Source organism: Fukomys damarensis, unplaced genomic scaffold, assembly GCF_012274545.1.
Source record: "Fukomys damarensis isolate Sample0158 unplaced genomic scaffold, DMR_v1.0_HiC HiC_scaffold_37, whole genome shotgun sequence".
NCBI classification, from domain to species: Eukaryota; Metazoa; Chordata; class Mammalia; order Rodentia; family Bathyergidae; genus Fukomys; species Fukomys damarensis.
In genome coordinates this window covers 6522700-6534034 of record NW_022900949.1, presented here as the reverse complement: position 1 = coordinate 6534034, position 11335 = coordinate 6522700, and the positions used below count along the sequence as shown (strand labels likewise).

At 56.8% G+C, this 11335-nt stretch overlaps 1 protein-coding gene across 2 annotated transcripts; it reads left to right on the top strand.

Moving 5' to 3' along the window:
• Positions 1 to 2259: 2259 nt before the first annotated feature.
• Positions 2260 to 7399, top strand: Spc24 (SPC24 component of NDC80 kinetochore complex). 2 transcript variants are annotated; one of them, XM_019209128.2, is made up of 5 exons: positions 2260 to 2480; positions 5858 to 6002; positions 6240 to 6344; positions 6445 to 6521; positions 7126 to 7399. In XM_019209128.2, the coding sequence occupies exons 1-5, from the start codon at positions 2321 to 2323 to the stop codon at positions 7233 to 7235; spliced, it is 597 nt and encodes a 198-aa protein (XP_019064673.1). In that variant the 5' UTR covers positions 2260 to 2320; the 3' UTR covers positions 7236 to 7399. The 2 variants fall into 2 exon arrangements, with proteins under 2 accessions (XP_019064673.1, XP_010633022.1); XM_010634720.2 differs by having other exon boundaries at positions 2262 to 2480; positions 7129 to 7399.
• The last annotated feature ends 3936 nt before the right edge of the window (positions 7400 to 11335 follow it).

Sequence of the window (11335 nt, the reverse complement as noted above, 5' to 3'; positions counted from 1 at the left end):
GAGACAGGGTCTCACTATGTAGTTGAGACTGACCTGGAACTCACTATGTAGCCCAGGTTGGTCTCGAACTCACAGCGATCCTCCTGCCTCAGCCTCCCGAGTGCTGGGATTACAGGGGTGCACCACCATGCCCGGCTAAGGCTCTATTTTAAATTGTAGGTATACGTGTGTGAAAAGTCCACATTACCATGAATTTCACCATCTTCCCAGTGTAGGGCTGTAATCCCAGCCCCACCCTGGGCTCCACCCCCAGGTCCCCTGGCCACTTTTCAGCAATGCCTATTCGTTGCAGCTTCTGCCAGAACTCTTTTCACCCCGCAAAACTGAAACTCTTTCCCCGCTGAACATGAACCCTGTCCTCCAACCCCAGCCCCTGGCATCTGCCACTCCATTTCCTGTCTCTGAATCTGACAAGGACGACCGACAGTGACTTCAGCAACTTTACCCCGGCTACAACACCAGCCCTGTTTTACTTTGAGACAGAATCCGGCTAAGTCGCCTAGGCTGGTCCCAGCATGCTGTCCTCCTGCCTCAGCCTCCCAAGTGCTGGTTTTACAGGTGCGAACCACTGTATCCAACCTCTATTTCTTTGTTATAATTCACGACTGTTCAATTTCCTTAAGGGGTGCAGTGTTCCCCTCAACGACAGGTCAGTGTGTGGAGTGAACAGAACAAGTTCCGGTTTCATTCCTTGCCCCTAAAACTCTCTTTAACATACGGTCCTGTGGGGCAGGGATTTGGCTCAGTGGATGATCCCTGGTACCAAAAACAAACAAACATGATCCTGGGACAGAGAACACTGCAGATACTAAACAAAGTGGAAGGGGACTCAGTAGGGTGTGGCTGGTGCCTGCTTCTGATCCCAGCATTGAAAGGCTGAGGCAGGAGGGTTGCCACAAGCCTGAGGACAGCCTGGACTACATAGTGAGACCCTGTTTTATAAAAATAAAAAAGGGCCAGGGATTTAGCGGCTCTGCCGCCTGCCTCACAAACGCAAGGACCTGAGTTTGATCCCTGGTATCAGAAAAAAAAGGAAAAGAAAAAGGGTGACGAGATGGAGGGAGAGAAGAAGGAGAGAAGGCGATGAAAGAAAAAGAGCTGTTGCGTTCTCAAACCAAAGCCCCCGAGGAATGTCCTCACCGCGTACTGCAAAGGCGAACAGGTTACAAAAAAGAAAGGAACAAACAGAAGGACCTCTGATAGGAACAGAGTTTCTGGAGCAGCAGAAACCACTTTTAAACCCCATCGACATTGCACAAGGTCTTTGGTTTCTCCACGCCCCGCCCAGCGCGTCCCTTTCTGGGTTTGGGGGTGGTTGGCCCGTTTGTGTTGAGCAGGCGCCTTCCCGGTGAGGTGCACCTCGGTCTTGCTGCTTTTGTGGGAGGGAGGCCGGTGGCCTCTCTTAACCGGAGCGGGGACGTCGGCCAGGCTCTTGCACCATTCCAGGGCTTATCTTTCGGGCACCGAGCCCCGCTGATAAGAGGGCTATCTTTAGCTCCAGGGCCGAGAAGGAAAGGTTAAGAGCCTACCAAGGTCAAAGGTAAACTGCCCAGCCAGAAACTGGATCCACTTTTTTTTTTTTTTTTGAGACAGGGTCTCACTTGTAGTTGAGGCTGGCTTTGAACTTACTGTGTAGCCAAGGCTGGCCTCAAATGCGCAGCAATCCGCCTGCCTCAGCTTCCCAGAGTGCTGCACCGTGTTTTGACACCTGTGTAACGCTTAACTGAAGAGCAGGCACCATTCTCATTTACTCTGTGCGCCAACCCTGAGGTCGGCACTATTTGGGCCCTTATTTTACTGAAGAAGTAAGCAAGACACACAGAGGTGACGTAACTAACCCAAGGTAACACAGGCGCTAAGTGGGAAAGCAGCGCTCGAGAGCCAATATATCTGACTGCAGATTACATGTTGCTAACAGGACATACTTATGTTTGTTGTGTGTCCCACGTAAAACATCAGCTCCTTAAGAAGCAGCATCGCCTCTAAAACCGCAGCCTGCAAAAGCCCTACACTGGACCCAGGGAGAAAGGAACAGAGTCCAGGCCGCACGGCGGCTGTCCATCCTGCGCAGGCGTATCAGGCACACCTCCCAGATACGCCCCTCCCCTTGCTAATTGGTCACCAACGATGACTGACAGGTGAGTGACGCAGGCGCACCCGGCTAGACTCGAGACGCCTCCGTTCTGAGACTCCTCCTTCCCTTTCCTGTACTTATTGGCCATCTCTAGAGACTGACGGAAATAGAAGCCAATGAAAACTAGGTCCTGTGGCCAGGGGCGGGCCCCAGGGGCAGGCAAATTTGCGCGGGTTTGGCGTAGTCATGGCGGCTTTCCGTGATATTGAGGAGGTGAGCCAGGGGCTGCTGAGTCTGCTGGGCACCAACCATGCCCAGGCGCAGCAGCGACGGCTCCTGGGGCGCCACGAGCAGATCCTGGAGCGGCTGCTGGAGATGCAGGATGGCGCCGAGCAGCAGCTGCGAGGTGAGAGGGGGCTGGAGTATGTCGGAGTCCCATAGGGATTGAACTGAGAATCAGCGCCCCCACTGCCGGACTGTGAGATTAGAGGTCTTAACTGTCTGTGCCTCAGTTTCCTTAGCTGTCATAAGTCTGTGCCTCCCTCCTGAGGTTGTAGAGGTGATGTGAGCCTGGCCCTGGGAGGCATCAGAGGACAAAACAGGCAGGATCCCTTCCCTTAGCTGATATGCTAGTGGGGGACGGAGGGGACAAAAGGAACAAAAACTTCTGTGCCCCGAGCCTAAGAGGACAAATGGGTTGTGTAACTAGGACTGGTGACATTTGGGAAGCAGGGTCAGCCAGGGAGTTCTACAAAGACTGTTGAAGCAAAAACCCCGAGGAGAGCCGAGGATGGTGGCGCAAACTGTCATCCCTGCCCTGGAGAGGCTGAGGCAGGAGGATCCCTGCGAGCTCCAGGCCAGTTTGGGCTCCATAGTGAGCCCAGACCAGCCTGGACTACATAGCCAGACCCAGTTTGAAAAAAAACAAACCAAGGGGCTGTGGATTTAGCTCAGTGGTTCCGCCGCCTGCCTCACAAGTGCAATGACCTGAGTTCGCCCAGTACCAAAAAGAAAAGAAAAAGACAAAAATAAATAAAAAACTGGTGTGGATAAAGGGCCTCGCACTTTAGGTAGGAAATATGGAATAAATAATACCAGTTTCATTGGCTCCAAGATGCCATTGGATGTAAAACTTACCGAAAGGTAAGAGGGAAAAAGCTAATGTCTTTACCTGAGCTGGGGGTGCCGTTCAGTGGTGAGCACTTGCCTAGCATGCACAAGGCCCTAGGTTTAATCTCCAACACGGGGAGAAGAAAATGACTGAAATTATCATCATCATTGTCCTCATATTGGGGGTGGACCTGGAACCCAGAGCCTTGCCCATGCCAGGCACCTGCTGTAGGGCTGACCCTCCCTGGACCTTTTCCTAACGTTTTGAAACAGGCATTCATTAAGTTGCCTAGGGTGGCCTCATAGCTGTGACCCTCCTGCCTCAGCCTCCTTAGTAGCTATGATCACAGGCGTGCATCACCTTGCCCAGCTTTTAGCCATTTGCAAGCCTGCAGTTCAGTGGCATTAAGCACCGTCATGGGGTTGTGCTGCCATCACTCTTGAACTTTTGCATTGTCCCAAACTAAATCTCGATCCCAATTAAACACCAACATTTCCCCAAACGTTGGCAACCACCACCATTCGACATTGTTTTGGTTGTTTTGTTTTTTTGAGACAGGGTCTCACTATGTAGTCGAGATTGCCCTGGAGCTCACTATGTAGCCCAGGCTGGTCTCGAACTCACAGCAATCCTCCTGCCTCAGCCTCCCGAATGCTGGGATGACACACATGAGCCACCACACCCGGCTTGTTTTGTTTCTTTGAGACAGGGTCTTGCTATGTAACCCAGGCTGGCCTTGAACTCTTGGAGACCCTCCTGCCTCAGCCTCCCAAGGGCTGGGATAACAGGCATGCGCCATCAAGCCTAGCCTTGTTCTTTGCTTCCTGGGGGTGAAGGTCTGTGGAAGAGCAAGTGCTTAACAGGAACAGTGCTGGGGCTCAACTCCTAGGACGAAAAACAAGCCCCCACTCTGCAGGGGGTGTTTGACGATGTGTGTGGAGGGGAAAGCTGGGCTCTCAGGTGAACAGTGTCGCCTGTTGAGGACGCCCCGGGAGAGACCACTCCCCAGGGAGGCAGCTGTTGGCTCCTGCCAGCCCCCAGGAGGTGGAAAGCCAAGCCCGACCCTTAGCCATCAAAACAGGAAGTCACACAAATAAGAAATCACAGCTTAAGCGAATTACTTGGAACTGTGGGCCCCCGGCCAGACTAAACAGCTGAAGATGAAAGGGCGGCTGCGGGAGGGGTGGAGAGGCCAAGGGAGGGGCGCGCCTGTGTGTGTTTAAACTGCAGGATCGGTCGTATATGGAAGACTGGTGAAACATTCACGTGTGACACCTCGGCAAGGGTAGCGTCCCAGCTGGCTCGGGGTGGCGGGTTTTCCCTGGGAAAACAATTGGAAGCAATATAGTATCTCATGAGATGTCTTTATATATTGTTGGGTGTTTTGTTCAATATGTGTCTCTTCCAAGTGGTTGCTGGAAAATCACGATGTCGTCTCTGATTTTTTTCTTAGTTTTTGTGAGATTTTTTTGTTTCATTTGTGTAGACGGTCTGTAGCCGAGGGTGATGTAAAACTCACAATAAAGACCCTCCGCCTCAGCCTCCGGAGCTCTGGGATTACAAGCCTGCGCCACCCCACCTGGCTTTTTACTTTTTATTTTGAGACAGGGTCTCACTGGGTAGCTCAGCTGCCAACTCAAGATCCTCCTGCCTCAGCCTCCTGAGTAGCTGGATTACAGGTGTGCACTGCTGCACCCGGCCTACCCAGGGGATCTTGAAGGTGGGGTTCAGAGGTGTCTGGTGGGAGGAAGAAGCAGGCACACCACGGTGTCTCTGAGGACTGATGCGGGGAGAGAAAGCGTGTAGTTGGGCAGTGATTCTAAAGGGACAGCCAGGTATGGTGGGCTGAGGCAGGAGGATCCCTCGAGCCCAGAAATTTGAAACCAGCCTGAGCACACGGGCGAGACCCTGTCCCCCTTCCCCTCCAAAATATTTAAGGACCCTGGAGAGGGGTGCTGGCAGCTGAGAGGGTGTGACTGCACTTTGGATAACAGCACCCGTCCCAGTGGAGAGGGGAACAGATTGGCAAATGTAGAATCCGAACTCTAGACTTCCTGCTGCACTTTTGGTGTCCATACTGGGACCATCCCAGGGCCTCTGGCATTTGAGGCCAGTGTTCTGCCCCTGAGCTATATCCCCAGCCTTTTATTTATGTATTTATTTATTTATTTTTGGTACCGGGGATCGAACTCGGGTCCTTGACCTTGCAAGGCAGGGCACCGAACCACTGAGCTAAATCCCCGGCCCTCCCTAGCCTTTTAAATGGTATCGAGGATCGAACTTGGGTCCCTGTGCTTACAAAGCAGGCAGCGGCACCACTGAGCTAAATACCCGACCCTTAAATTTTACTTTGAGACAGGGTCTCACTAAGTCTCCCGGGCTGGCCTCGATCTTGAGATCCTCCTGCCTCAGCCTCCCAGGTGTGTACCACCAAATCCAGTTTGTAACCTATTCTTATCGTTTAAGATGAGGTGCTCTCGGGGGCGCGATTGTATTCTTTTGGGTGCATTTAAATTTGTGTTGGCAACTCAAGTTCCCAGCGTGTTCCAGCACTTTCTGGTGGGTGCTGGAACTGGGGCTGCAGATCGGAGGCTCAGATGCTGCCAAGGCTGATACCCTCCTGCACCCCATGGGGACCTGGGACCGAGGCAGCCTCCTTCTGTCCCCTGCAGAGACGCTGGCTGTGGAGGAGAAGGTGGCCCAGAGCGTCCTCGACACCAAGGAGCGCGTGTGCCAGGGTGGCACCGAGCTGCAGCAGCTGGAGGCCGAGCTCCAGAAGGCCAGCGGGGAGGATGCGGTCCTGCAGGCCCAGCTGCAATATCCTTCGGGGCCGTGCTGGCCTAGCCTGCAGGGGGAACGGAAGGAAAGAGGCCGGGCTGGTGGTGCAGTCGGGAGGCTGAGGCAGGAGTGTCGCTGTGAGTTTGAGGCCGGCCTGGGCTACCCAGCCCCCGGCTCAGACAACAGAAAAGGCGTTTGAGTTGGATGCCCCGGCCCAGAGCGTGGGACGCTGTCGCGCCCTCCTTTCCAAAACCGGGGTCCTTAATGGCTGCGCACCCAGCTCGGCCGGGAGCTGCAGGAGCTCAGAGATCTGGAGGCGGAACTGGACAGACAGGAGAGAGAGGTGGACGAGGACACCACGGTCACCATCCCCGCTGCCGTGTGGGTTCCGGAGCGCGCACATGCGCGGGGCGGAGCGGGGCTGGGGTTCAGGGCGGCACCCGGGCAAGGGTCTCTCCCTCTTTGCCCTGTCTCTGTCCAGGTACGTGGCTCAGCTTTATCGGCGGATTAGCAAAATAGAGTGGGATTATGAGTGCGAGCCCGGGGCGATCCGAGGCAGTATCCTTTTCTGGGGAGAGGTGGAGGAAAGTGCCGGCCTCCGCTGGGTGAGGCGCGTCTGCCACTCCCTGAGGGCTCCACAGCAGGCGGAGCGCGCACTCAGCCCCCGAGCTTCGCCCCCAGACGACGATCTCTCAGGCAGTCCTCCTGCCTCAGCTTCCCGAGTCGCTGAAATGACCTAAATATCTTCAGTTAAAAGGGAGGGGACCTTGGCTGAGTCGCAAAACACGATTCTAGCATACACCAGGCCAGCCGCAAAACTAAATCAGTAAACCAAGTGTGTTGGGCTGAGGATTTGGCTCAGCGGTTCCACCGCGTGCCTCACAAGCGCGAGGACCGGAGTTCGGTCCCCGGTACCAGAAATAAATAAACCAAGTGTGATGGTGCTCCCCACTTATCCTCTGGGAGGCTGAGGCAGGGGGATCCCATGAACAATTTAGCGACTTAGTGAAACCCAAATGAAAAGGGTGGGGGTAGAACTCGTTGTGAAGGTTCTGGGTCTAAACTCCAGTGCGGTACCACAGATGAGCGAATGCAGAGAGAAAGGTCCTTCCCCTGGGCTGTGGGAAGGGCCGAGGGCACGGTTTTCCTTACCTCTGCGCCGCAGTCCATCATGGCCCCAGCGTGGCCCAGCCCGTCCACCTGGACAGCTTCCAGCTCTCCAAACAGTTCGTCAGCGACCACCTCTGGAGCCTGGTGGACACTGAGTGGTAGCCGGAGCCGCGGGGGCGGTCCCCACACAGCAGGAATCCCTGGAGGGTGGCAAGTGGCTGGGGGGTGGGAACAGGTTAAAGTTAAACGTTTGTGTCAGGTGTGGGGGCGCACGCCTGTCATCCTAGCACTCAGGAGGCTGAGGCAAGAGGATCGCGAGTTCGAGGCCAGCCTGGGCTATGTACCAAAACCCCGTCTCAAAAGGCAAAAAGAGATAATAAAATGAAACGTCTGTACATAAATGGGCTTCTTAGTGTCTTCTCCTCCCTGATTTGGCTTCAGACCCTGGACTGGCTGTAGGGAGCTGTGGGGACTGATGTGACCGCACGGCTGCTAGTCCGCCTCTGTGATTTTTTTTTTTTTTTTTTTTTGGTACCGGGGATTGAACTCGGGTCCTTGTGTTTGTGAGGCAGCTGCTGGAACCACTGAGCTAAATCCCGGGCCCATCTGTGATCTTGCCTTACAAATGACTCCAGAGTGCTGGCTGTAGTGGGCCCAGGCCTGTGATTCCAGCTCTGTGGAGGCTGAGGCAGGAGGGTCAAGAGTTCAAGGTCAGTCAGGACTACCTAGTGAGCTGTCCCAAACGACAGCAACAAAATTGACACTGTAGTGTGGGGTGACAGATTCTGGTTTTTTGTTGGTTTGTTTTTAGTGCTGAGGACGGAACCCAGGGCCTCCTGCCTGCACTGACCTACACCACCACTGGGGGTTCTTTTTTTGGGGTCTCCCTATGTACCCCAGGCTGGCCTTCAACTCAGCAGCCCTCCTGCCTCAGCCTCCCCAGTGCTGGGATTGCTGGTGTGCGCCAGCACTCTGGGCCTCCATTGGATTCTTTTATGTGCCCCGATCTGTCCCGTCAGCCTCCCAAGAGCCAGTCTTGAGCCAGAGCAGCCCCTGTCCCAGGCCTAGTGAAACAGGGCCAGGCGACCCCCTGTGCTGTGGCCGCCCTCGGACACCATAGGACACTCGGTGCCCTCGCTGGCTTCCCCCCCCTGTGCCAGGGGCACCCACCCCTCCCTGTGCCCACAGGAAATGCCTCAGCCCTTGTCAGGGCTGAGACAAAAGCTCACGCGAGGCCAGCGTGGCATTGGCCCACGGCCAGGGCCTGAGTCGCTGCTGTCGCCTTGGTGGCTGTCCCCACCAAGACAGGCCGGAAGCTCACTGTGACGGAGGTGCCAGGCGCTGGAGGAGGACAGGTGGTCCCTGCGCCCAGGCAAACAAACCCTAGTGCCAGGGAGAGGAAGCGGGCGGCGGGCAGAACGGGGTCTTTGAAGCCGGCCTCTCGCCTCTGGTCACCTCCCTGCTGCAGGGTCCCCGCTGGCCACGCCCCCAGCACCATGGCCTTCGTTTCCCAAGGGAGATGCTGGGACCGCAGCTGCCGGAGGGAATGTGTGTGCCCTGCCCTGTCCGTCTCCACCCCCTGCCCACCAGGGCCGCCCGAGGGAGGAATGTGGCGGGAGAGCAGCCTGATCTCACCGCGGGAGAGGCCCAGCTCCGCGTGCCTGGGCCGTGACTCACTGCCCGGCCTGGCAGGCAGCCCGGACAACCTCAGGCCTTCTCAGGCCGCAGCCTCCAGCTGGGGCCTCCCCAGCCCCACTGTCCTCTTCCAGAGGGGCTGCCCCCAGCTGGCTTTCGAATCTGGAGGCCAACCGAGTGCCCAGCACGGCCCTGTGGCCGTGGGTAGAAGGTTCAAGTCCCACACCTATCATCCTAGCACTGGGGAGGCTGAGGCAGGAGGATCGCTGGGAGTTCCAGGCCAGCCTGGGCTACACGGTGAGATCCTGTCTTGAAAAAAATTAAAAAATTCTCCCATTATGCCATCACAGATCTTTAAAGCCAGTGTTATGGGTGTCGCCTGGCCCTGCTGCTGGCTTCCTAGGTCCTAAGGTCAGGAGTCCCCTGTCAATGGGACTCGAGTGGCCTCTGGTGCCCTCCCAGGTCCCCCTGAGGTGAGGATGCAGCCAGGGTGGCCATGCCCTCCTCTCAAGCTGCTCTCTGGCCTGGCACCTGGTGCCCTCGCCTTGCACCTCCCTGCAGGTCGGAGAAAAATACCACCCACGATGTTCTCAGGCCTCAGAGACCGAACTGGTCAGGGCGAAGGTGTCTGCTGAGCAGGAAGTGAGGTCAGAGCCCAGGTGCGAACCCGGCGCCCAGCTTGCTAAGCTGGGGAGAGGCTGGGGACCCACTGTGGGTCTCACCATGTAGCCCAGGCTGGCCTTGAACTCCCATCGATCCTCCTGCCTCAGCCTCCCCGGTGCTGGGATGGCAGGTGTGCACGATGACGACGCCCAGCTTCTCCTGTTCACTTGGAAGTGTGACTGGTGTCTGTGTCCCTGCCTGACCCTCCTGGAACAGCCACAGCTCTTGGGAGGTCAGAGAGAGCTGTGTGCCTGGCTGGTTGGGGAAACTGAATCCCAGAGGGTCAGGCTCTTTGTCTCAGTTTTCACACCCGGGAGGCAGCAGAGCTGGGGTTTTCACCTGAGCCATCCGGATCTAGATCTTAAGCTCTTAATCTTCACCACAAGTAAGATCATTTCAGTTGGTGATAAATGTGCCAGAGAAAACAAAACCCCATGGGAAAGGAGCTCTCTGCAGGGTCCCCAGAAGGGAGATGTCGCTACAACCCCAAGAAATGAAGGCAAGGCCACTGGAGTGGGCAGCACCTTGATCAAGCCAGACCTGCCATCCATAGTGGGTTACAGGGAAGATTTCCAGGTTCCGGGATGGGCCCCAGAGCTGAGGCCAGGGAAGGGAACCAGCCTGTTGGGTTTATCTCCTGTGTGAGAATGGAACCCAGGTCCTTCCCACCGAGCTACCTCTCTAGCCCCTTTTTATTTTTAGTTTGAGACAGGGTTTTGCCCTATTCCGCAGGCTGGCCCAAACTTGTGAACCGCCTGCCTCAGTCTTCTGAAGTGCTGCGATCACAGGTGTGCGCCCCTGTGCCCGCTGCCACTGACCTCTTTACAGGTCACGGTTCAGCAGCCTGGCCCAAGTCCACACAGGGACCGATCTCAGGAGGGGGTGTGAGGGAGGAGGGGCCCCTGGGGGCAGGAAGCGAGTGGGGGATGGGAGCCGAGGTTGCTGGTGCTCTGACCTGGAAAGTCCCCGACACCCCAGCTGCGCTGTCATCCTCCGTCAGCACCATGAGGGCGGCTCACTGCCCCCCCTGCCGTGGGGACATCCGGGCCAGCTGCAGGGCACAGCGGCAGCCCCGCCCTCCTCCCTCCGACTGACAGCTGTGGCGGGGGCAGCAAGGACACATTTTTAATACTTAATTAATTAATTTCGGTACTGGGGATCGAACTCGGGACCTTGTGCGGCAGAACCACTAAGCTAAATCCCCGGCTCCTACTTTTTTGAGACAGGGTGTGGTATGTAGCTCAGGCTGGCTTTGAAGTCACGGTGATCCTCCTGCCTCAGCCTCCCGAGTGCTGGGAGTACAGGTGTGCGCCACCTCACTGAGCAGTGTTGTAGTGATTCTTTTAACACAGAACAGCCTCAGATGGACGGCAGAGTCTTCCTGAACCTCGGACCGTGCCCATCCGGCCTGGCCCACCGCCCAGCGGGGCTCCCTCTGGCTCCGGGCCACCAGGCCCACTTACCCCGTTTATCCTGTTTGCAGAGGCTCAGCTTGCGTTCGTCCAGTCGAGCAATTATTGGCTGGAGATCCGGGCAGGCTGCTGGACGTTTGCTCCTGGAGGCTCTTTGCACGGTGCCCAGGACAAAAGGACGAGCCACCTCGTGGACTCGGGGGACACCACAGGCCCCGCGTCCCCACCCTCACCGCGCCTGGGGCCCAGGCTGGGAACCTCAAGCAGCAGATGTGTTTTCAGGGGGAAACTGAGCCTCCCAGGTGCCCAAGGGGTCGGGGCGGAGCTAGGATCCAAACTCAGGGCCTAGTGGCTCCCCGGGCCCTGGGTCCCCAGGCTCCTGCAGCAGTGAGCTCGTGCCGGGCTCAGGGCTCGGGCCGAGGGGGCGGCGCCCATCCACGGGGCGGGGGCAGCGTCACCCGCAGAAGCTCCTGGTGTTCTGGTCTCCAGACCCGACCCTTCTGAGGACTTTGCTGTCTGCTGGGCAGTGAGACCCTTTGTTCCTGGGGCCCC